The sequence below is a fragment of the Dendrobates tinctorius genome, unplaced genomic scaffold, assembly GCF_039654945.1.
Source record: "Dendrobates tinctorius isolate UK_male_01 unplaced genomic scaffold, ASM3965494v1 ptg000006l, whole genome shotgun sequence".
Lineage (NCBI taxonomy): Eukaryota > Metazoa > Chordata > Amphibia > Anura > Dendrobatidae > Dendrobates > Dendrobates tinctorius.
Window position 1 is genome coordinate 12894708 of NW_027361674.1, and position 27308 is coordinate 12922015.

At 43.6% G+C, this 27308-nt stretch overlaps 1 protein-coding gene across 5 annotated transcripts in view; it reads right to left on the bottom strand.

Moving 5' to 3' along the window:
* SYNE2 (spectrin repeat containing nuclear envelope protein 2) overlaps positions 1-27308 on the bottom strand; it is a 553640-nt gene that overhangs the window by 70244 nt on the left and 456088 nt on the right. For all 5 annotated transcript variants that reach the window (XM_073570820.1, XM_073570828.1, XM_073570812.1 and 2 more), the window contains 5 exons: positions 16195-16341; positions 15234-15404; positions 11879-12015; positions 11532-11736; positions 1876-2055 (listed from right to left, as the gene is read on the bottom strand). In XM_073570820.1, coding sequence (XP_073426921.1) covers positions 1876-2055; positions 11532-11736; positions 11879-12015; positions 15234-15404; positions 16195-16341 — 840 coding nt within the window. The remainder of the gene's footprint in view (positions 1-1875; positions 2056-11531; positions 11737-11878; positions 12016-15233; positions 15405-16194; positions 16342-27308) is intronic.

The window sequence follows — 27308 nt, forward strand, 5'->3', positions numbered from 1 at the left end:
AACTGGGACCCTTGAGTGAAGAGTTATGGCAAGAGGAATGGATTCTAAAGAGTGGGACTTGAGATCCAAGAGAGAAGTCTTGATAGTGACTGTGAAATGATAGATTGAGGCGTATGTGAAATGACATAGTCCTGTGGAAGGCCCCTGTGACGTGAACAGGGACCTAGAATAGAAGGTTTCACAAATTATAAGTGTCTATAAATTTAATTAGTTGTGCAAAGTTAAAAAGTGGTATTCCCATCTCTTACATTTATAACACAAACCACAATTGTAGAGCAGATGTCGGTCTCGCTAACGTGACCTGCATCAATCTAAAGAACAAGGTCTGGACAAGTACAGGTATCAGTGGAGAGGTGTTGGTGTTCCTAATCACTTGTATGGATATTCTGATCAATCTCCACTAAGAGAAGCGGGTGACGGGGCCTCTGTCAAGAACACCGCACTGAACTTGCTCACTGAGCCAGTGCGCGTGTCCTGAGTAAAGCGAACTGTGCTCAAAGATACCTGTGTAGCGGGCAGCAGTCGAGTAGATGCGTACTTCAGAACAGCAGGACCTGAAGCACGTGACTGCTAGGGGCGTGGCCTAAACTCCAGAGAGCTAGGAGCTGCAAGAGAACTCCTAGCAGGGTAACTGCGAGACAAAGTTACCAAGGGGCATAGACAGGGAGGATAGTCAGGACGTAGCCAATGAGTCATACACAGAGATAGCTGCAAGGTACAAGAGGGCGAGCAGAGAGTAGTCAAATCACAGGCAATGAGTCATACACAGAGAGGGTTGCGCAGTACAGAATCAACAGGCAAACTCACAACGGGAAACAGAACCGGGTCAGAACCATATAAACAAGCTATAACAACGAACAGGCACAGGTACACAGAGGTCAGCACACTAGGCCCAAGGCAAAAGTATAACTGGCAGGGATTGGAGCTTCCCAGGGGTTTAAGAAGCTCTCCCAGAACCAAAAAGAGGCCACAATCATTAACCCCAGGTGTGCAGGTTAAAACCTGCACTGAGCTCCAGACATTAACCCCTAACGTGCAGCTCAAAAACCTGCACTGGGATCATGACAGCCTCGTTCTAGAGATAAATTACGAGTTTACATCCACTATACATTTATGGCCTATCCTGTTACTAAACATACGAGATGAGAATGTCCCTTTACACAACGGAGCCACTTTGTGTGTACTGAAACAGCCAAGATTCTGTGTCTCTCCGGAAGGTGGAAACCATTAAGTATAGTGAGCTTCTTAAAGAAACAGACTCCAAAATGTTTCTGGTGCCATTGTTTTTGCAGTCGTGCTCCAGAAACCATTTCTTCTTTTACAAGGGAACCGCTCTGGAGAAGATACACCCACACTGCAAGTCCGCTTCTAATTATCATAGATTCCTGATTATCTTCTGGTCCACTCAATGTGAATTTATGGACTTTTGGATGCCAGACTAAAGGAATTTAAAAATATATTATAAAATATAACCTTTTGAATGATGAATGAGCTACATTATAGTGCTAATGAAGTCATCGCACCACTTCTTTATACAATAGTAAGAGTTTGGCGCCCAGCTGCGATTGCCATACTAATATCGCCAATTTTACAGCCTTAGTGCAATGAGAGTTGTGGACCCTTTTGGACCACAATAATTATAAAACGGTATAAAAAGCTGTAGTACATATACCTAAACTAGATATCCCAACAGTAAACCATCAAACTCATGTTCAATATAGTTCACAAAATATTACAAATAAAAACTTCCACTCTTTTCACCATGTCCCAGGTGGCATTCGAGGCTCTGACTTTTCATGTAATATCTGTCACACTGAGATCTGTTTTGTGCTTTTACGTGAATGACAAATGACAAATACACTTTTTCCTCAATACCTTGAGCTCAGCCGCCTTTGAAGACGCTCTTCTCTCCAAGTGAGCTATTCTGTGCGAAGTGTTCTGTCTCTCTGACTGAATGACATCCGTGGCCGCAGGATTTTGGCGCAGCACCTTGTCTGACAGCTCAGATACCTGCAGGTTGTGTACTCTGAGTCCCTGCAGATTTTGTTCCAGCATCTGCATGAAAAAAAAAAACACAACACAAACATGTTTTTTCTTAACCAGAAGTGATAGAAAAACACATGAATGTCATCGTCATCTTATTCCTGGAGCGAAAGCAAACGAGATAAATAGGACAAAGAGTAAGCAGAAGCGGCAAATGTCCTGAGGCCTCCTTAACCCTTCTCGGTATAGGGCTGGAGTCACACACAACATATAAAAATACGGTACGTTTTCTAAGGACGAGAATCGCAGAAATGTTCCCTGAACAGTGCTTCGTATGTCATCCGTGTGCAATGCGAGGATGCGATTTTCTCGCATCTAAGCATCCGTATGACATCCGTACGGCAAGATTTTGTCGCCAGCTTGCAAAATGGACATATAATGGATCCATGGTCTCAAATATTCATGAAAACATATATACAGTATGATATACATACATACAGAGATAGATAGCAGAATAGCCGATGATTCAATTGACGGCTTCTGTAAAATCATTACAGAACCCGACAGGATATGAGACATGGTTTACATACAGTAAACCATTGCATATCCATTAGATTTATATATGTCCCTCACTAATAATGTTAGTAGTGTATGTGTGTAAAAATTTGGAGCTGTAGGTGTTCAATTAAAGGATTAATTCATGGAAAAAACTTCCGCGGGCTCCCGCACAATTTTCTACGCCAGAGAGGGAAAGCCAGTGACTGAGGGCAGATATTAATAGCCTAGAGAGGGACCATGGTTATTGGCCCCCCTGGCTAAAATAACCTGCCCCCATACACCCCAGAAAAGGCGCATCTGTTAAATACGTCAATTCTGGCACTTACCCTTTCTCTTCCCATTGCCCTGTAGAGGGTGGCATATGGGGTAATAAGGGGTTGAAGTCACCCTGCTATTGTAAGGTGACATTAAGCCTCGTTAATAATGGAGAGGTGTCAATAAGACACCTCTCCATTATTAATCCACTAGTCTGAAAGGGTTAAAAAACCACACACACATTAAGAATAAAGACTTTTAATGAAATAAACACACATTTGTTTCCATCTTTATTTAACTCCCAATCAAATCGAAGCCATCGTTCCCTGTAAAAAATCCAAAATAAAAAAGCAGCAATATCCCATACCTGCCCATGTGTAATCCGATTTTTTTCTCGCACCCTAGACTTGCATTGGCGAGTCTCGGACGTACTACGATACAAATTGCAGTATGCTGCGATTTCACCTGCACGTATAATAAGGGTGAGAAAATAATGGATCATGGGAGCTGCCTCATAGAGTAACATTGGTCAAAGTGCGTTGCAATTTTTTTCTCGCATAGCACTTGTCCATATTTCTCTCTAGTGTGACTCCGGCCTAAGGATGATTTTACACGTTCAGGTGAACAGGTGAATCCCCCGGTAGGCCACTCTGCAGGAGTGGCTTCCCCACAATGCACTTGATCCACTATGTTCAAATAGGGGCAGAATATGTGTGATATTTGCAGGTAGCTGAACAGTAGGACCATGGAGTCAATTGGACTGGTGGGCCATTGGCACCCCAGTCCAACACTGCCTATAGGAAGACCGGTGGTCTTGTTCAGACATAGTGGACTTATTTTAGACTGCAAACATCAAACATATGAAACCGGGAACTAACATATCACTGCTGCATCACTACCACTATTACTAAGGCAGCGGTTGGCAGTATTATAAGGATATTACGGTACATAATTTGTCATTTTAGCATTAAGGTAGTATTTTTTGTGCATTATATGGCAGCATTCATTGTATGGAGATTTTATTTAGTACTGACACTAGTCCCCCTTTCATAAATTATTTTAAAAAATTGCTAGTCATCTCCACAGTCCACAGAGTTGGAGAAGGTTCAGTGACCTATTTTGTATTAATAGGCGTGTCCTATTTCTGGGTTGTATAATTTCCTACCATGCTTTGTCCTGGTGACTGTATGGAGAATAATTTCTTAGAATGAGTGCTATTACGTTGTCACTGTGTCATGGGAGGTTTTAGGGTAAGACAAGTAGAAGTAGTTGGAGGGCTACAAAGTACATGCAAAATGCAGCCTATGGGCTGATCAGCTGATTGCGGCGGTTTCCTCCTCTGCACCGCTGGACAACAGATGCGGATATAGTAGTACATGGTGATCATTCAGATGAATGGTGGTTCTCATAGACAAGAATCACTTCAGTCTGCTAGAATTGGGCCACTTACATGGAGCAACTCTTATTTCTGATTTGTTTGATACTAAGGCTTACAAAACTTGGTAATAAGCCTTTTACAAACTATTATGGTGCACAAGTCACCCATAAGACCGATATAATTTTTTTTTCATGGGAAAATTGGATGATATCTTTAGGGCCTTCTTTTTTTGCAAATCATGGCTTGCCATGGTGTTTCTTTTAGTACTTTTCTCAGATAAAAGTAAAGAAAGCTGAACAGTAAAATGAAATGTTTTTCAAACAGGAACAGTAAAGATCCCTATACATATTTGATGGAAGCAGGTCATCTGTACGAGGTTTATCAACTCTTCCCTGACAGACGATATTGGGGGAGACCAGGATCGGTCCATTGCAAAGTCAATGCCGGATTCTTTTGTCGCTAGAGGAGATAAGCCGGTGCCAGAGATGTCGGTCAACAGCTTTCACATCTCTCCTTGCTGAAAAGAAACGAATGCTCAGATGAGTCAAGTGTTCATGTGTATGAAGGAGATGGAAGAGCTAAATCTCAGCCGAACCAAAGGGTGTGGACAGCTTTAGTATTCCATAGGTGTGAACAGTGCCAAATTTGCCAGGACTGTCACAATTTTCTTGAAACAGTCAAAAAATATTTAGTGATGTTCCAGGCCAAAAATAGGAAGATTTTACCTTGTTTGCCAACATTGATGTTGGTGAATCTAAATTTTCCAACTGGGTCAAATTTCCTATTCCAATTTATATGCTTTATAATTATAGTTCGCAAATGAAAAATTATGGAAAAAAATTGAAGTCATGTAGGACCATTGTGCGAAGCAGATGATCTGATTCATGGTGATCAGGGTAATTGTGCTCTATGCTTGTCAAGTTGAGGGATGGAGCAGACAATGGGTTAACACTAATTTTGTTGCCCAATGGCCCGCACCTAGAGTTGAACCTGCACCTAGAGCTGGGCCCCGCACATAGAGCTAAACCAGCACCTAGAGCCGAACCTGCACCCAGGGCCAAACCTAGATGTAAACCAGCACCTATAGCTTGGCCCGCACATAGAGTCAAACACACACCTAGAGCCAACCCAGATTTAGAGCCGAACCTGCACCTATAGGCGGGCCCACACAGAGCCAACCTCGCACCTAGAATCAGACCTGCACAGGGACAAACCTGCACCTAGAGCCAAACTCGCACCTTGGGCCAAACTTGTACCTAGAGCCAAACCTGTGCCTAGAGCCAAACTGGCACCTTGAACCAAACCCGCACCTAGAGCTGGGCCTACATCTAGAACCAGACCTGCACAGAGACAAACCCGCACCTTGAGCCAAACTTGCACCTTGAACCAAACCTGCATCTAGAACTGGGCCCGCATCTAGAACCAGACCTGCACAGAGAAAAACCCGCAACTAGAGCTAGGCCTGCACCTAGAGTTGGGAGCCCACAAAGAGAGCCATATTTATTGGTGGTAAAATAACTTCTCAGCATCCCAAATGTATAAACGTCACAATATGAAATGTGAGGTCGGGCACTCATGTAATTAATAATTTTATTTTTCATTAATACCAGTCAGTATCTATGAAAGGATGCTGAGCGTCAGCTATTGTGCAGGAGAGTAAGGAGTCTGTTCTTCCAAGTCAGATTAATTTTCATGATGGATATCTGAAGTTGTGCGACATCTGGGTATTACAGCTGTGAGTTAATTTCAGAACCCAGAGATGACGAGCACAGAAAAAAAAAAAAAACAGGACACAGATTACAAATGATGATTGAAGCTTTCAGAGAAACGAATGTCTGAGACTGAGCTGACCTGGTCTAGATCTGCCAGCTGCTTGGGCTTAGATGAGATTGTAAACAAGAGGGCGCCAGCCACTGAGCAGCGGGCACGACCGGCGGAGGGGATGGGTGTCGGTAATTATTCTGCCACTTCTAAAGATATTTACCGTCATGTGAGAAAATCAGAAAACCTTCAAACAAAGCCTGAACAATGCATATAAAATAGAATGAAAATAGGGCTTTTAAAAAATAATTAAGGTATATTTCAGGTCAATAAATGGTAGAAAATCAACAGGGCTTACATGGCAACTAATATGGTTGCTCCTACTTAAAATGACACAACCATGAAGAGGGAGGGGGGGGGCACATATTTTGATGAAGTCTTGAAGTGACTGAGGGATAAGCACCACTAGATTGTACATGATCTTTTCTGACTGCTTGCAAATAGATAGGAGATGCAACTAGATGTTAACATGAAATTTTGAAAAAAAGACCCACAGTTTTCCATGTGAATTCATACCTAGAATTATGATTGTATGAATATCACGATAATTTCCAAAAACTACAATTTTAAGCAGATTGGGCTTGAAATATTGCATACCAAAAAGACAATAATAAAAAAACTAGCGCTAATTCTGATCAAAGTGTGATTAGCATAATCATCCCGAAACTTTCGGATGACAGACTATATGGTCGTCTGCACCTACAGTAGCATTACTAGTGAATCGCAACGAAAATATCAGTTTGCACCAGTGACAATATTATTAGGTCATATGGAAACTTCTGGTCCAGTCTTGCGCTTCAGACATCTCGGTCAAGACTCTTCAACCAAGCATGTAACTTCATATTAATTTTCGCACCACCAGGTGAATAGTGTTCCATCTTATGCTTCAACAACAACTCAAACACAATCTAGAAGCAATGCTATAAGGGTACCTAGCATTTTAAAAAACTTTTTAACACGTCAGAAGTTTTCAGTGGTTGGGATCAGAGTATTGAGACTCATACCGATCACTAAATCAAAGAGTCAGAAGCAAGTGCTTTTCCCCATCATCTCTGATCGGCTTCAGCTTTACTTGGAGAGTAAAGCAAGTGGTGTACAGAGTGACAGACTCAGACCTCCTCTGGTCAAAACCTTTCACATAGGGTACCCTTAAGGGTATGTGCACACTGTGTCTTTTAGACATGGGCATAATTTTTGATGCATGAAGAAGTTTCAGGAAAACACCGTTGGAGTTTTTCCAGAAGCATCATTTTGGACGTGTTTTGCGACAGCTTTCACACTGGAGTTTTTTTTATTTCTATACAAAAAGCCACCAGCATAATGGACAGGTCACTTTTATTTATTCACTAGCGCAGGGTTCCCCAACTCCAGTCCTCAAGGCCCACCAACAGATCATGTTTTCAGGATTTCCTTAGTATTGCACAGGTGATAATTGCTTTACCTGTGCAATACAAAGGAAATCCTGAAAACATGATCTGTTGGTGGGCCTTGAGGACTGGAGTTGGGGAACCCTGCACTAGCTGAGGAGCCCCGCGCTGCCCGGGCGTAGTAACTACGGTTAGTTATACAAATTATAATGAATATATATAAAGCTGAGTGTATAGCCTCGCCCATTCCGCATAGCCACATTCACTATAATATCCCACATCATCCCATGAGCCAGAGCTACCGGACTACTACCCCTAATATCCCACATCGTCCCATCAGCCAGAGCCTCCGGACAACTACCACTAATATCCCACATCATCCCGTCAGCCAGAGCCACCGGAGTACTATCCATAATATTCCACATCATCCCGTGAGCCAGAGCTACCGGACTACTACCCCTAATATCCCACATCGTCCCATCAGCCAGAGCTACCGGACAACTACCACTAATATCCCACATCGTCCCATCAGCCAGAGCTACCGGACAACTACCACTAATATCCCACATCATCCCGTCAGCCAGAGCTACCGGACTACTACCCATAATATCCCACATCATCCCACCAGCCAGAGCCACCGGACAACTACCACTAATATCCCACATCATCTCGTCAGCCAGAGCTACCGGACTACTACCACTAATATCCCACATCATCCCGTCAGCCAGAGCTACCGGACTACTACCCATAATATCCCACATCATCCCACCAGCCAGAGCCACCGGACAACTACCACTAATATCCCACATCATCTCGTCAGCCACAGCTACCGGACTACTACCACTAATATCCCACATCATCCCGTCAGCCAGAGCTACTGGACTACTACCCCTAATATCCCACATCATCCCGTCAGCCAGAGCTACCGGACAACTACCACTAATATCCCACATCATCTCGTCAGCCAGAGCTACCGGACTACTATCCATAATATCCCACATCATCCCGTGAGCCAGAGCTACCGGACTACTACCTCTAATATCCCACATCATCCCGTCAGCCAGAGCTACCGGACAACTACCCCTAATATCCCACATCATCCCATGAGCCAGAGCTACCGGACTACTACCCCTAATATCCCACATCGTCCCATCAGCCAGAGCCTCCGGACAACTACCACTAATATCCCACATCATCCCGTCAGCCAGAGCCACCGGAGTACTATCCATAATATTCCACATCATCCCGTGAGCCAGAGCTACCGGACTACTACCCCTAATATCCCACATCGTCCCATCAGCCAGAGCTACCGGACAACTACCACTAATATCCCACATCGTCCCATCAGCCAGAGCTACCGGACAACTACCACTAATATCCCACATCATCCCGTCAGCCAGAGCTACCGGACTACTACCCATAATATCCCACATCATCCCACCAGCCAGAGCCACCGGACAACTACCACTAATATCCCACATCATCTCGTCAGCCAGAGCTACCGGACTACTACCACTAATATCCCACATCATCCCGTCAGCCAGAGCTACCGGACTACTACCCATAATATCCCACATCATCCCACCAGCCAGAGCCACCGGACAACTACCACTAATATCCCACATCATCTCGTCAGCCAGAGCTACCGGACTACTACCACTAATATCCCACATCATCCCGTCAGCCAGAGCTACTGAACTACTACCCCTAATATCCCACATCATCCCGTCAGCCAGAGCTACCGGACAACTACCACTAATATCCCACATCATCTCGTCAGCCAGAGCTACCGGACTACTATCCATAATATCCCACATCATCCCGTGAGCCAGAGCTACCGGACTACTACCTCTAATATCCCACATCATCCCGTCAGCCAGAGCTACCGGACAACTACCACTAATATCCCACATCATCTCGTCAGCCAGAGCTACCGGACTACTATCCATAATATCCCACATCATCCCGTGAGCCAGAGCTACCGGACTACTACCCATAATATCCCACATCATCCCGTCAGCAAGAGCCACTGGACTACTACCCCTAATATCCCACATCATCCCGTGAGCCAGAGCTACCGGACTACTACCCATAATATCCCACATCATCCCATCAGCCAGAGCCACCGGACAACTACCACTAATATCCCACATCATCCCGTCAGCCTGGAGTCAGAACCAGAGCGCTGAGTGGAACGGTCCTAACTTCCATAGTGGGGATCCCTTTAAGAGAGGCCTGATGTCAGAAAGAGAGCGCTGAGTGGATTTGCCCTGACATCCATATCAATGATCCCTTTAACAGAAGCCTGGTGTCAGAATCAGAGTGCTGAGGGACTTACCCTAACTTCCATACCGGAGATCCCTTTAAGAGAGGCCTGGGGTCAGTACCAAAGGGCAGAGTGGATTTTCCCTCACTTCTGTACCGAGGATCTCGTTAAGAGAGGACTTGGGTCAGAACCAGAGCGCTGAGTGGATTTGCCCTGATTTCCATACAGGAGATCCCTTTAAGAGAGCCTGGGATCAGAACCAGAGCACTGAGTGGATTTGCCCTGACTTGTATACCAATGATCCCTTTAATAGAACCCTGGGCTCAGAATCAGAGTGCTGAGGGATTTGCCCTAACTTCCATACAGGAGATCCCTTTAAGAGAGCCTGGGGTCAGTACCAGAGCATTTGAAGGCAATTGCCCTGACTTCCATACCGGGGATCCCTTTAAGAGAGGCCTGGGGTCAGAATTAAAGCGCTGGATGGATTTGCCCTGACTTCCATACCAGAGATCCCTTTAAGAAGGGCCTGGGGTCAGTACCAAAGCGCAGAGTGGATTTGCCCTAAATTCCATACCAATGATCCCTTTAATAGAACCGTGGGGTCGAATCACAGAGCTGAGTGGAACCGTCCTAACTTCCATACCGGGGATCCCTTTAAGAGAGGCCTGGGGTCAAAACCAAAGCACTGTATGGATTTGCTCTGACTTCCATACCAATGATCCCTTTAAGAGGAAAGATGTGCCTACGGGATGGAGGATGTGTGATGGGGATATGGGCAGGGAGGGGGGATACATTTCTGTCATGTGCTCTCTGCATGACAGGGGGGGCAGACAATGGCTGGAGCTTATGTTCCAGAAGATGCTATATTTCTCCCACCATGTCAGTGTCTGCTGAGGTGTTGTCAAGTGGGAAAACTGTTGGTCATAGCAACCAATCACAGCTCAGCTTCTTTTGGACAGCTCTGGTGAAATGAAAGATGCTTCGTGATTGGTTGGTGATACACACACACACACATTCATTTTTATATATAGAGATGGTTTTCGAAACCTTAAGTGGCTCAAAGAAGTTCCAAAAGACAGAACATGTGCACAGCAAGATAATTTTACATTGCAGTGCTTATGTTCATTGTTTTTTTCTTTTACACTTTTTAGGGCTTTTTTTCCAGGCAGGTTCCTGGCAGAATACCACCTGAAAAAATATCATGTAAACATACCCTTAAAAGGATAGTCCAAGGTTAGACAATTATGGCTACTTTCCTCCAAGCACAACACTACACGCGGTCACAAGTAGTAAGTGGTACTGGACACAAAACCAATCACTTCAACAGTACTTCAAGGCAATACCAGACGACCAATGGAAAGGTTACATAGCAGCCATGTTTTTCTGGTCCTCTTAATGATGCTCATCATAGACCTGTTACTTTGAATTATTTTAATCGTATCACAACTAATGGGATCATATTATGTTTCTTCCTTCGATCTGCAGCCCAGTAATTATATAGCTTAGTCCACTGTAATCAAGTTCCTTCCCAAGCAGGTGTCCAAGGGTCTCCTGTGGCCAACTCTTTCCAGGACATGCAGTTGCTTCTGCAGAAGAAGCTGAATGTCAGCTAGACGTAATTCCTGCTTTGTGTGGAACTGGCTCCCAATCTCTAATCATGAATAGTGCTCCTTTGGCAACTGCTTGGAATACTTTCTGCATTACTTTGGACTTGCATCTAGGCAGCAAGTCACAAAGGCAACTGCGAAACCTTGGACAGTGGACTTCACATATTGCCACCTCTAGGAATTGCAAAATTTCTAGCCCAATAAATATTGTAAAACATGAATGATTTCTTAGAAGTTTATATTTACAATACTTTTCAAAATCTCCCATTCATTCTGTATTTATTACTTTTACTTACTTTTACATCTTGGATCCTTTGTTCTAAGGTGTCGCTTACTCTGTCTTCAGAGAGTTTAGCATATAAGAGCTGTTCACACTTTTGTTCCACTTGTTCTATATGTGGTGCCAGTTCCAAACAAGATCCAGTGTAATCCTTCCATACTTGTAGTAAAGACCCGGCTGCCTGTAGATGTTCAGTGAGTTCCTCTCCTAAGGCAGCCCACCTGTTATTGCAAAAATAAAAAATTCAGGTATAAGTAACCTATACGGTGGAGACAGATCCTCCAATAGTTATATTAGTTATTTTATATTTTTCTGTGACATATTTTTACCCCTAAAGCACATCTAATTCCGGAAACCACTGACCTGCTCTGAACGTCTCTGTGCTCCTGTTCCAGGATGTCCGCCATATCTGACAGGCCGCAAAGAGATTTCAAGCTGCCCAGAGAAGCTCTCAGTTGACTCCATTTTTCTTCATGAAGTTCAGTTTCTTCTTGAATGGCCTACAAGACATTATAAGGAATAAACTAGTAAACTACTAACTAATATTTACCTCTTGCAATGCAAATGCAAAATTCACCATTTGCTAGTGACCTGAAGGTCCACCGGCCCAAACATTAGTACAGACTTGAGTTCCTTAGGCCCACCCTCCATCTACAGTTTATGTACACATCTCCCATTAATTTCTTCTTAAACCTGTACCAATTTCATGATCAAGACATCTTATTAATAAGGCCAAATTGGTTTGAATCAAGCCAAACAAAATGGATCCTAGCGGTAAATTATTAGTTCTAATGTCAGTTGTGGTTGTCTTCTACTAGATCTCTGAGGTCAATTTTCATGTGAGATCCTGGGCTCACCAGTGGATCCTTTGCTAGTCTTTGGTATGATTTAGGAAGTATTATAGTGGTATGCATATAATCATTGTCATGCCCGCCATGTCTGTTATGCCGCATGAACCCTGAAGCAGTGTGCATGCGCACCAAACTATCATGCCCGCCATGTCTGGTATGCTGCATGACTCCTGGAGCAGTGTGCACTGAACTATCATGCCCGTTATGTCTTATGCTGCAAGATCCCTGGAAGCAGTGTGCACACGCACCTCGTGTCTGTTGTGCTGCAAGATGCCTGGAGCAGTGTGCATGTGCGCCTCATCTCATGGCTGTCTGCCATTGCCAGTGCGGATGTGTGTTTTACCTCATGGCTACACGCCGTTGCTGTGTGACCAGCTGTCTCTGCTCTGCCTGCAGCAGTCCTCCCTGTGTTCCTGTAGCCCCTGATCATGTGACCTTTCCTATGTTCCAGCACTGTCTGACCCAGCTAACCTCTCAGTGTTTCTGGAGCCCCTGATCATGTGACCTTCTCTATGGTCCAGCCCAGTCTGATCTAGCAATGCTCTCTATGATCCTGGAGGAACTGAACCGGAAGTCCTTCCCTGGTCCTGACCCGGAAGTGCAGGTGCTATATCAAACCGCCCCTTCCTATGGTCGGGGTCTCAGTATCGTGTTGCTTCCCTGCATGGCTGCTTGGTCGCTCTCTGTATTCTGTGCCCCTGCACTCTGCCCTGTAGTGCGTCTCTGCACACGCTTTGTGCTTGTACTCTGCCTCTTGTCCCGTGCCATGTCTTGTGTTGTCTCTCGTGCCGTGTTTTGTCCTTGTTATGCTTTGACTTGTTGTACTTTCTATGTTCTCTGCCTTTGCCTGTTTTCGCCATGTCTTGTCCTTGCCATGCTTTGCCTTGTAGTACTTCCTATGTTCTCTGCCTTTGCCTGTTTTCGCCATGTCTTGTCCTTGCCATGCTTTGCCTTGTAGTACTTCCTATGTTCTCTGCCTTGCCTGTTTCGCCATGTCAGGTCTTTGCTATTCTGAGCCTTGTAGTACTTCTCATGTTCCCTGTCTTTGCCTGGTTTTCCTTACTCTGTCTTCTTGTGCTCGCTAGCACATTCCATGTCTAGTCTCAAGGTTCTGCCTTGACCCGGCTCTGGGCTTCGGCCTACGCTCCGCTGCTAGACTCTGTCCTATGGTGCTCTCTAGCACATTTCATGGCTAGTCACAAGGTTCTCCATTGACCCGGCTCTGGGCTTCGGCCTACGCTCTGCTGCTAGCCCTATACTCTCTCTGACCCGGCTCTGTGCTTCTGCCTATGTTCCGCTCCTTGTTCTGTACTTGGCCTTGCCTTGTTTCTTCGTGTGCCCTTTGCATGCGCCTGGCCTTCCTAGCCTCCTGTCTGTGCCTCAGCCGTGCCCGCCCTAGCTGTGCCCGCTTGCTTGTGCCTCAGCCGTGCCCATCAGCCAGTGACAGCTGTGTCGCCTGTTATGCCTCAGCCGGGTTCGCTGGAGTCTTTCCCGTCTGTCTGTGCCGCAGCCCGACCAGCTAGCCAGTGCCCCAGCCGTGCTCTGTGTGCTTCCTTGCACCCATGCTGTCTCTGCACTGTGCTTTGCATGCTTCTCTAATAGCACGCACAGGTCCTAGCCTGCTCCTTGGCATACCTCCCCGTGCTTCTGTAAAAGTACGCGTAGGTCTTGCCATGTACCCAGTCGTGCCCTCTAGCACGCACAGGCACTAGCCTATACCCTGTCGTGCCCTCTTGCACGCACAGGCCCTAGCTTGTGCTCTCTTGCACGCACAGGCCCTAGCCTGTACCCGGCGTGCCTCCTAGCACGTGCAGGCCCTTGCCTTAGCCTGAACCCTGGCGTGTCTCTTAGCATGCACCCTGACTTGAACCTGACCTGACCTGGTGTGCCCCTCTGCACGTGCAGGACCTTGCCTTGATCCCTGACCCTGGCGTGTCCCTCTGCATGCACAGGACCTTGCCTTGAACCCTGACCCTGATGTGTCCCTCGGCACGCGCAGGACCTTGCCTTGAACCCTGACCCTGGCGTGTCCCTCGGCACGTGCAGGACCTTGCCTTGAACCCTGACCCTGGCATGTCCCTCGGGACGCGCAGGACCTTGCCTTGAACCCTGACCCTGGCGTGTCCCTACACACGCACCATGTCTTGTACTTTGAACCCTGGCGTGTCCCCTGCACACGCACCTTGCCCTGGACCCTGGTGTGCCTCTAGCACGCACCCTGCCTGGAAACTTGCCTTGGACCTTGGCGTGTTCCCTAACACGCACCATGTCTGGAGATCTATCGTGCCTCCTTTCCTGAACCCTGGTTTGCCTGCCGGATGCCCGGAACCTGCCGATCGCTGCAAGAGATCGAAAGCCTGACGACTGCGGCCTGATGTCCGGAGCTGATGTCCGCAGCCTGATGCCCTGATCATGTCGATCGTTGCCAGCTGTCCGGAGTCCGATGCCATTGAGCCCTTGCCTGTACCCAGGCGTGCCACCTGGCACGTACCATGCCATGGACCTTGGCGTGCCACGCACGCACCTTGCTGTGTTTTGCCTGTTATCACATTTTGCACCTAATGTTACCCTGAGTTTGCCTTAATGAAGATACCTTGAATTCACATCTTGTCTTGTTTCCTGCATGTCCTTTGTCGTCAGACACTCGTACTTAGTGTCTACCTGAGCCGGCCTTCTGGTCCCAGCTGTCGTGGTGGCTCACCACCTTGGTCTTGCCCCTGACACTCCCTGTATAGGGGGTGGTTCCTCACAAGGTCAGCTCGCCCTAGGTGGGTGGGTGCCACGACCCAGAGGGTCCACTCTAGAGAAAACGACTCAGCATAAGCTGACTCCGTCACAATCATGCACAAATCCTTACGGATACACACCTGTAACCTCTTTAACCTCCGATTCAGACAGTCCATTGATGAAGATGGAGCAGAAATTTGGTCAAGAACATACTGCAGTTTGATAGTCATTCTCTCCATCTGTCTAAAGTTTTCATCACAGTTTTTCCAATGCTCTAGCACTGAGAGAGTGGATGTCTTCAGCTCTATAACCTGCAATTCACATCAGACATGAGAATAGACAAGGTCATATGTCCAGAACATCAGCTAAAAAAATATGTTTTACTTTCATCTTCTGATTCTCCATTTTCTGAGGTTTCGTGCTTGGAAGCAAATGGTCAACTAAGAAAATGTATGTAATATTCAATGAATTGAATGTTTTAAAGGCTATTTATATCTTCCCATAATTTTTTATTGTTTATTGCAAAGATAATTAACCTTATAAATAATATTAATTCAAAATATTCTACCATTTTGCTGTTGTAGAAAGTCTAAGTCTTTTATGTAGCTGAGATCTCTGCAAAAAGGTTACAAATTTATCAGAACTCCTGCTTGTTGTGACATCTTTATCTGATGTCCCCTCCCTTTTAGTCTTAGATATAGCAGCAAGGAGGGTGTTATAAATACAGCATAGGAGAGGGGAGAAAGTATGTACAGTCTCATGGAGGGTAGATTAAATGGGCAGAAAGTACATTAGAAGTAAATAGGTGCTGGATAAAAGTAGTGCTGATATGTGAAGCTAATGTAGACAGCAGTACCCTGGATACAAATACACAAACCTTACATCCTGCCTATATTACTGTGAGGTACACTCCCCATAAGTGAAAAATCTGAAAATTCGATCAGGATGTAAACTACATATTAGGGGGTTCTGAAAATGAATGAAGGAATGAAAATTGCAAACTGAAACTTAATGCAATATCAATGGTAACTAATATTGTGCGTAAAATCATTTTTCCCCATGTCAAAAGGTGTCCATAGCCTTTAAAATGAAAATCCTCACCTGTCTGGCTACTTGGTCCCGCTTTCTAAATAGATTTTCTGTTGTCAATACACCCTCATTAGAGACATTTTGCCCTCCTGCTGCCATTTTGTTTGCATCCAGTTCTTCAATCCCATCAGACTTAGCTTTCAGCTGTTCCTCCAGCACCTATAATAAAACAGAATAATAATATTACCTAATTTTTACAATTGTACATTTGATCCTTATGCAGAAAACTAGGTCTATGAAATATCCAACATTAGTGATTTAGTTGCACTTCTACAATATCTTGGCAGTCAGGAAGAGTAAAAAGAAAAAAAATAAGTATTTTTACAGCAAAGATCCTTAAAAATATGAACAGATGCTAACATTTCATTGACATTTATTTCCAAAACAACCAGTGTTTTACGAAAGGAACAAAATATCCATCCTCGACCACTTTACACAATTGCCACCTTGGTTGTTCTGCACTCAAAGCAAAATAATCTTCAAGTTCAACCTGCGGTCTGAGAAATCCTTTTAGAAGCTGTGGAGATGACACTCTCACAGACTGCAAAGTACAAAAGTGCCTCTTCTCCTCCTCCGTGCATGCGCTGGGATGTCAATCATGCCTCTGTGGGCGTGACACCAGCACACTGTTGGAATGATTGACAGCAGTCCCAGACTAGACTAGAGACCCACACACCGACACTAAACGTCAACATATCGCAGGAGCGATTAGTGATCATACGGGGATTATTAAATATGGTATTAGGAGGCTGATAAAGTGCTGCTAATACCTCGGAGGGTTAAATCCTGATCAGGTTCTGTTTAAACTCCAACAACATATCGGAGATCACAGAAGTCAGAATAAAAAAAACACATAAAGGCAAACCCTAACGAGACATTACAATAGACCACAACCTAGAAATGAAGACATTATAGAAGACCTTTCAAATTAGGACATTGACTTTAATGAAATCATAATAGACTAAGGCCTCTTTCACACATCAGTTTTTTGCCTTCAGGCGCGATCCGGCTTTTTTTTGTAAAACCGGATCCGGCAAAATGCAATGCCGGATCCGGTTTTTCCCCATTGACTTGCATTAGCGCCGGATCGTGCCGGATGGCATTGCGTTTCATCCTTTTTTTGCCGGATCCGGCAACTTGTCTCATTCCGGCGTCTGGAAAAAACGGCTACTGTAACGTTTTTTGTCTCCGGCGAAAAAGCCGGAAGCGCCGGATCCGGCGCTTCCAGCTTTTTGCTACAATGAAAGTCTATGGGCGCCGGAATGCGCCGGATCCAGAAAAAGACGGATCCAGCCACCGGATCCGGTTTTTTTAAGTCTGCGCATGCTCAGATCCAATTGGCCAGCCGCCAGGAACAGAGACGGATCCAGCAAAAAACCGGATCCGTTTCTACAGTTCTCCAAAATTTATGCCGGATCCGTTTTTTCTAAAAAAAGCCGGATCCTGCCTGACGGCAAAAAACTGATGTGTGAAAGTAGCCTAAGACAGCTTCTAAAGTTTATTTTGAAAATTACCATTGTCCCTCCTTGGGAGATGAAATCTAATCAAAATATGCCTCATGCCATCTATCCTCTACATTTTACCTAATTCCCTAGTGTGGATTCCGAAACACTGGTTCAAAAAAATGCATAATATTTTTAGAGATTTAGTATGGAAGAAAGGGGTACCTAGAATCTCCCTGCGTGGTCATCCCATGAAAAACCGCAATGACGATCATAGCAGCCTTACTTGCATTTTAATGAAATGAATAAAGAAAATTTTGGATTTTATTCTTTGAGCTGGACTTCCCTTTTTTCTATTAGTGAATATTGCAGAAGCAAACACATAGGAAAAGAAGACATACCAGACAAGGGGAGGAGGGGGGTGATTTGGGCGAAGAGTTTTGTCAGTACCAAGAAAGCAAATGTGTCATTTCATGTCGGATTTTGTCTCAATGACATATGTGTATATATATATATATATATATATATATATACACATAGAATACATATATATATATATATATATATATGTATTCTATGTGTATATATCTTTTCTTTCGTTTGTGTTTTAACCTGTCATTGGGATCCATTATATGTCCATTTTGCAAGCCGTCGAGAAAATCTTGCCATACGGATGTCACACGAATGATTAGATGCAAGAAAATCGCATCCTGGCATTACAATTGTATGACATACAGATCACAAAACTTTGGTTAACATAGAAACAATTTTAACATACAGTAAACCATTTCATTTAGTTTTTTATATGTCTTTGACTAATAATTAGATTAGTGTATGTGTGTAAAATTTGGGACATGAAGGTGTTAAATTAAGGGGTCAGTTCGTTGAAAAAAATTGCGTTGGCTCCAATGGTATTTTCTCCACCAGAGAGGGAAAGCCAGTGAGTGAGGGCCAATATTAGTAGCATAGAGAGGGACTATGGTTATTATGGTGTAATTATTTCATTAAAATAATAATTTTTAATTAATGTGTGTGTGTATTTTTGTCTTATTGACAACTCTCCATTATTAACCCGGCTTAATGTCACCTTTCAATAGCAAGGTGACATTACCCCTTATTAACCCATGAGCCACCGCTAAAGGCAATGGGAATAGAGAGGCTAAGTGCCAGAAAAGGCGCATCTTATAGATGCGCCTTTTCTGGGGTTGCTGAGGGCAGATTTTTTTAGCCAGGGGGGTCCAAAAACAATCGTCCCTCTGTAGGCTATTAATATCTGCCCTCACTCACTGGCTTTCCCTCTTGCGGAGAAAATTGTGCGGGAGCCCATGCAATTTTTTCCCGCAATTATAGCCTTAAATTTAACCCCTAGAGTTCCAAATTTTTCCTAACACAAACTAATACATTTAGTAAACATTGACATACATAATCATTTTGATATGACATGGTTTTCTATATGTAAATCATGTGTCATACTGTATCATGTCGGGTTCTGTAATGACTTTACCGAAGCTGGCAATTGATTTAGCAGCTTTTATGCTATGTAGAACTCTATGAAATATATATATATATATATACACACACATGTGTCTCAATGACATGTATATCTATCTATATATACTGTGTATATATATATATATATATATATATATATATATATATATATATATCTAATATATAAAGCTCAAAGTGTGTATGTATGTATGTGTGTATGTGTATGTCCGGGATAGGCATCCGCATCGTCGCAGCTACAGCCACAAAATTTGGCACAGTGACACGTCTGGACCCCGAGAGAGTCCTAAGCTATGTTGTGAGGCGAAATTTTAACCCTGCGTGTTCCAATTCACCAAACCATTTTGCCCCTATCTACATACTGGGGGAAAAAGTGTGTGCGTGTCAAGCCCCACCCCTCATTGTGATGTCATAATGCCCCTATTTGCATACTGGGGAAGCAGTTTGTGCGCATCAAGCCCCGCCCCTCATTATGATGTCACAACGGTTGCCATGGCGACGCTGATGTCATCATAGGTCGCAAGCCCCGCCGCCGCTCATTATGAAGTCATAATGGTTGACTAAGGGATGGAGGATGTGTGATGGGTATATGGGCACTGGACTATGGGATGGAGGATATGTTTGACGGGTATATGGGCACGGGACTATGGGATGGCGGATATGTATATGGGCACGGGACTATGGGATGGAGGATGTGTGATGGGTATATGGGCAATGGACTATGGGATGGAGGATATGTATGACGGGTATATGGGCACGGGACTATGAGATGGCGGATATGTATGATGGGTATATGGGCACGGGACTATGGGATGGAGGATATGTATGATGGGTATATGGGCATGGGACTATGAGATGAAGGATGTGTGATGGGTACATGGGCACTCGACTATGGGATGGCGAATATGTATGATGGGTATATGGGCATGGGACTATGGGATGGAGAATATGTATAATGGGTATATGGGCATGGGACTATGGGATGGAGGATATGTGATGGGTATATGGGCACTGGACTATGGGATGGAGGATATGTATGATGGGCATATGGGCACGGGCCTATGGGATGGCGGATATGTATATGGGCACTCGACTATGGGATGGCGAATATGTATGATGGGTGTATGGGCATGGGACTATGGGATGGAGGATGTGTGATTGGTATAAGGGCATGGGACTATGGGATGGAGGATGTGTGATGGGTATATGGGTACGGGACTATGGGATGGAGGATAATTATAATTTGCTACAACTAACCACAAGCCCCACCCCTCATTATGTCACAATGGTTGCCATGGCGACGCTGATGTCATCATAGGTTGCAAGCCCTGCCGCCGCTCATTATGATGTCATAATGGTTGACTATGGAATGGAGGATGTGTGATGAGTATATGGGCACCGGACTATGGGATGGAGGATATGTATGATGGGTATATGGGAATGGGACTATGGGATGGAGGATATGTATGACGGGTATATGGGCACGGGTCTATGGGATGGCGGATATGTATATGGGCACGGGACTATGGGATGGAGGATGTGTGATGGGAATATGGCCACTAGACTATGGGATGGAGGATATGTTTGACGGGTATATGGGCACGGGACTATGGGATGGCGGATATGTATATGGGCACGGGAATATGGGATGGAGGATGTGTGATGGGTATATGGGCACTGGACTATAGGATGGAGGATATGCATGATGGGTATATGGGCACGGGACTATGAGATGGCAGATATGTATGATGGGTATATGGGCACGGGACTGTGGGATGGAGGATATGTATGATGGGTATATGGGCATGGAACTATGAGATGAATGATGTGTGATGGGTATATGGGCACCCGACTATGGGATGGCGAATATGTATGATGGGTATATGGGCATGGGATGGAGGATGTGTGATGGGTATATGGGCATGGGACTATGGAATGGAGGATGTGTGATGGGTATATGGGCACTCGACTATGGGATGGAGGATATGTATGATGGGTATATGGGCACGTGCCTATGGGATTGCGGATATGTATGATGGGTATATGGGCACGGGACTATGGGATCTAGGATGTGTGATGGGTATATGGGCATGGGACTATGGGATGGAGTATGTGTGATGGGTATATGGGCACTCGACTATGGGATGGAGGATACGTATGATGGGTATATGGGCACAGGCCTATGGGATTGTGGATATACCATTCATACATATCCTCCATCCCATAGTCCAGTGCCCATATACCCATCACACATCCTCCCTTAGTCAACCATTATGACATCATAGTGAGCGGCAGGGCTTGAAACCTATGATGACATCAGCGTCGCCATGGCAACCATTATAACATCATAATGAGGGGCGGGGCTTGATACACACAAAATTTTTCCCTATTATGTAGATAGGTGCAAAATTGTTTGGTGAATTGGAACGTGCAGGGTTAAAATTTCGCCTCACAACATAGCCTAGGACACTCTCGGGGTCCAGACGTGTGACTGTGGCAAATTTCGTGGCTGTAGCTGCGACGGTGCGGATGCCAATCCCGGACATACACACATACATACATACATACATACACACACTTGAGCTTTATATATTAGAGATATATATATATATATATATATATTATGTCTGAATGCCCATGATAAAGCCTGTATGTGTCTGGCTGTATGTAATAGGACCTGTAGTAAGGGTCATGGCCATGTGATCCACACCTGTGGGTGTGGTCATGTACCATATAGTGTGACGGAGGTCTGGTCACATGGGTTGTGTGTTTTGATCCTAAGTGGTTAGAGTGCAAGGTCCTGGAATGCCTGTGTGTGTTGGAAGTGTCTGGGACTGAACGTCCTGGAAGAGCACATGGAAAGGCTCGCACCTGGTAGCGTGTAGACGGCTCTGTGTAGGGTAGCTACTGCCCGGCTGTGGCTCTGCAACTGTAGATCGCCTAGTGAGCAAGGCACTGTCTGGAACAGTGATCCCAGTGCGGCCGCTTCCCTGATATCCCGTGAGGGATGAACTGTGAGTAACGCTGACCGGGGTCAGTAAGAGACTTTGTATACTTTATGTGGTAACGCTGCATGTTTAATGGATGTTGTACTGGAAGCTACACGCTATTATGTTCATGAAGAGCGGTTTATGCTGTTGTCTAATAAACCGAATGAACTGTTTAACCCGGAGTGTTCCCGTGTATGCCTCAAAGACCGGCCAAGCGAGTAAATCCCCGTCCACTCATTTGGTGGAGCTCTACGATATTACAATATAAATTATATATATATATAGTGAGAATCATGTGGGAATAGTGGATGAGGGCAGGTATATCTCGCCCAGATACCTTTCCTATGTGGCCTAGTCTGGTCAGTATCTCACCTGGTTTCTAATGAATAATTGGAGGGTGCATAAAAAAGGATGCCAGCTGGTTGTGTGAGTGTCTCAGCCTGGGGACACAGAGAGCCTGTCTGTGTGAGAGACACACGTGAGTGAAAGCAGTGCCAACTGCAACTGCGGTTTGGCTGGACGGGAGCAGCCCGCCAGTTGGTAGTTAGGTTGTACCTTGTTTAGTTAGTGCCGGACAGGCGAGGATTTGTTTTATGTTTTTTTTCTTTAAGCATTGCTTTCACCTTTAATAAACCTGACCCAGTGTCAGTTATACCCGGACCCCGGCTGTGCGCCTGCTGAGTTTCAAGCTGAACGCACGTGACCTTTGACCCAAGCTAAGGCAATCCCGGAGTGTTTTATCACAATATATATATTCTATGTGTATATATCAATTCTTTACTAAACATGTCAGTGTGATTTTATTGTATCGCGAGAACTGAATTGCCAGCTTTTGTAAAGGACACTGGTACGTATTTCTCCAAAGTCGCACGTATAATCCGTGTGTAATCCATTTTTTCTCGCACCCCTAGACTTGCATTGGCGAGACTCGGGCATAATACGGTGCAAATCACAGCATGCTGCGATTTCCTCCGCACGTATAAGAAGAAAATCGGATAATGGGAGCTGCCCTACAGAATAACTTTGGGACGAGTGCTATGTGATTTTTTTCTCGCTTAGCACAAGTCCGTATTTCTCGCTAGTGTGACTCCGGCCTAACCCTAAGTATTGTACTACTTTACCATTAAAAAAATGAAAGACAATAAAGCTTTTTATAAAAAAAAAATATTTTCATTTATTAAAAAATTATAAATTAAGATTTGGGGTGGAGATAGTAATCAGAGCGTTTGACGGATTACAACGGATCTTGTGCCCATAGGCTTCTAGCAAACGACGGACGGCCACGGCCGACGGACAAAAAATTTTCGACACTGCTTAAGAAAAAGAATAATCTGTATGGTGGTATCATCACTATAGAACAAAGCCTGGGAATAAGAATAACCACTATGGTGACATCATCACTATAGAACACAGCCAAGGAATAAGAATAACATGTATGGTGACATCATCACTATAGAACACTGCCTAGGAATAAGAATAACCTGTATGATGACATCATCACTATAGAACACTGCCTAGGAATAAGAATAACCTGTATGATAACATCATCACTATAGAACACAGCCAAGGAATGACAATAATCTGTATGGTGACATCATCACTATAGAACACTGTATAGGAATAAGAATAACCTGTATGGTGACATCATCACTATAGAACACAGCCAAGGAATAAGAATAACCTGTATGGTGACATCATCACTATAGAACACTGGCTAGGAATAAGAATAACATGTATGGTGACATCATTACTATAGAACACTGCCTATGAAAAGGAATAACCTGTATGGTGACATCATCACTATAGAACACTGCCTAGGAATAAGAATAACCTGTATGGTGACATCACTATAGAACACTGCCTAGGAATAAGAATAACCTGTATGGTGACATCATCACTATAGAACACTGTATAGGAATAAGAATAACCTGTATGGTGACATCATCACTATAGAACACAGCCAAGGAATAAGAATAACCTGTATGGTGAAATCACCACTATAGAACACTGCCTAGTAATAAGAATAACCTGTATGGTGACATCACTATAGAACACTGCCTAGGAATAAGAATAACCTGTATGGTGACATCATCACTATAGAACACTGCCTAGGAATAAGAATAACATGTATGGTGACATCATTACTATAGAACACTGCCTAGGAAAAGGAATAACCTGTATGGTGACATCATCACTATAGAACACTGTCTAGGAATAAGAATAACCTGTATGGTGACATCACTATAGAACACTGCCTAGGAATAAGAATAACCTGTATGGTGACATCATCACTATAGAACACTGCCTAGGAATAAGAATAACATGTATGGTGACATCATCACTATAGAACACAGCCAAGGAATAAGAATAACCTGTATGGTGACATCATCACTATAGAACACTGGCTAGGAATAAGAATAACATGTATGGTGACATCATTACTATAGAACACTGCCTATGAAAAGGAATAACCTGTATGGTGACATCATCACTATAGAACACTGCCTAGGAATAAGAATAACCTGTATGGTGACATCACTATAGAACACTGCCTAGGAATAAGAATAACCTGTATGGTGACATCATCACTATAGAACACTGTATAGGAATAAGAATAACCTGTATGGTGACATCATCACTATAGAACACAGCCAAGGAATAAGAATAACCTGTATGGTGAAATCACCACTATAGAACACTGCCTAGTAATAAGAATAACCTGTATGGTGACATCACTATAGAACACTGCCTAGGAATAAGAATAACCTGTATGGTGACATCATCACTATAGAACACTGCCTAGGAATAAGAATAACATGTATGGTGACATCATTACTATAGAACACTGCCTAGGAAAAGGAATAACCTGTATGGTGACATCATCACTATAGAACACTGTCTAGGAATAAGAATAACCTGTATGGTGACATCACTATAGAACACTGCCTAGGAATAAGAATAACCTGTATGGTGACATCATCACTATAGAACACAGTCTAGGAATAACCTGTATGGTGACATCATCACTATAGAACACTGTCTAGGAATAAGAATAACCTGTATGCTGACATCATCATTCTAGAACACTGTATAGGAATAAGAATAACCTGTATGGTGACATCATCACTAAAGAACACAGCCAAGGAATAAGAATAACCTGTATGGTGACATCACTACTATAGAACACTGCCTAGTAATAAGAATAACTTGTATGGTGACATCACCACTATAGAACACTGCCTAGGAATAAGAATAACATGTATGGTGACATCATTACTATAGAACACTGCCTAGGAAAAGGAATAACCTGTATGGTGAGGACATCACTATAGAACACTGTCTAGGAATAAGAATAACCTGTATGGTGACATCATCACTATAGAACACAGCCAAGGAATAAGAATAACCTGTATGGTGACATCACCACTATAGAACACTGCCTAGTAATAAGAATAACCTGTATGGTGACATCACCACTATAGAACACTGCCTAGGAATAAGAATAACATGTATGGTGACATCATTACTATAGAACACTGCCTAGGAAAAGGAATAACCTGTATGGTGAGGACATCACTATAGAACACTGTATAGGAATAAGAATAACCTGTATGGTGACATCATCACTATAGAACACAGCCAAGGAATAAGAATAACCTGTATGGTGACATCACCACTATAGAACACTGCCTAGTAATAAGAATAACCTGTATGGTGACATCACCACTATAGAACACTGCCTAGGAATAAGAATAACATGTATGGTGACATCATTACTATAGAACACTGCCTAGGAATAAGAATAACCTGTATGGTGACATCATCACTATAGAACACAGCCAAGGAATAAGAATAACCTGTATGGTGACATCATCACTATAGAACACTGCTTAGGAATAAGAATAACCTGTATGGTGACATTATCACTATAGAACACTGCCTAGGAATAAGAATAACCTGTATGGTGACATTATCACTATAGAACACTGCCTAGGAATAAGAATAACCTGTATGGTGACATAATCACTATAGAACACTGTCTAGGAATAAGAATAACCTGTATGGTGACATCATCACTATAGAACACTGTCTAGGAATAAGAATAACCTGTATGGTGACATTATCACTATAGAACACTGCCTAGGAATAAGAGTAACCTGTATGGTGACATTATCACTACAGAACACTGTCTAGGAATAAGAATAACCTGTATGGTGACATCATAAATATAGGACACTGCCTAGGAATAAGAATAACCTGTATGGTGACATTATCACTATAGAACACTGCCTAGGAATAAGAATAACCTGTATGGTGACATCAATATAGAACACTGCCTAGGAGTAAGAATAACCTGTATGGTGACATCATCACTATGGAACACTGTCTAGGTATAAGAATAACCTGTGTGGTGACATCATCACTATGGAACACTGTAATGGTATAAGAATAACCTGTATGGTGACATCATCACTATAGAACACTGTATAGGAATAAGAATAACCTGTATGGTGACATTATCACTAGAGAACACTGCCTAGGAATAAGACTAACCTGTATGGTGACATCATCACTACAGAACACTGTCTAGGAATAAGAATAACCTGTATGTTGACATCATCACTATGGAACACTGTCTAGGAATAAGAATAACCTGTATGGTGACATCATCCCTACAGAACACTGTCTAGGAATAAGAATAACCTGTATGTTGACATCATCACTATGGAACACTGTCTAGGAATAAGAATAACCTGTATGGTGACATCATCACTATGGAACACTGTCATGGTATAAGAATAACCTGTATGATGACATCATGACTATAGAACACTGCCTAGGAATAAGAATACCCTGTATGGTGACATCATCACTATAGAACACTGTCTAGGAATAAGAATAACCTGTATGGTGACATCATCAATATAGAACACTGCCTAGGAATAAGAATAACCAGTATGGTGACATCATCACACAGAACACTGTCTAGGAATAAGAATAACCTGTATGGTGACATCATCACTATAGAACACTGTCTAGGAATAAGAATAACCTGTATGGTGACATTATCACTATAGCACACAGTCTATTAATAACCTGTATGGTGACATCATCACTACAGAACACTGTCTAGGAATAAGAATAACCTGTATGGTGACATCATCACTACAGAACACTGTTTAGG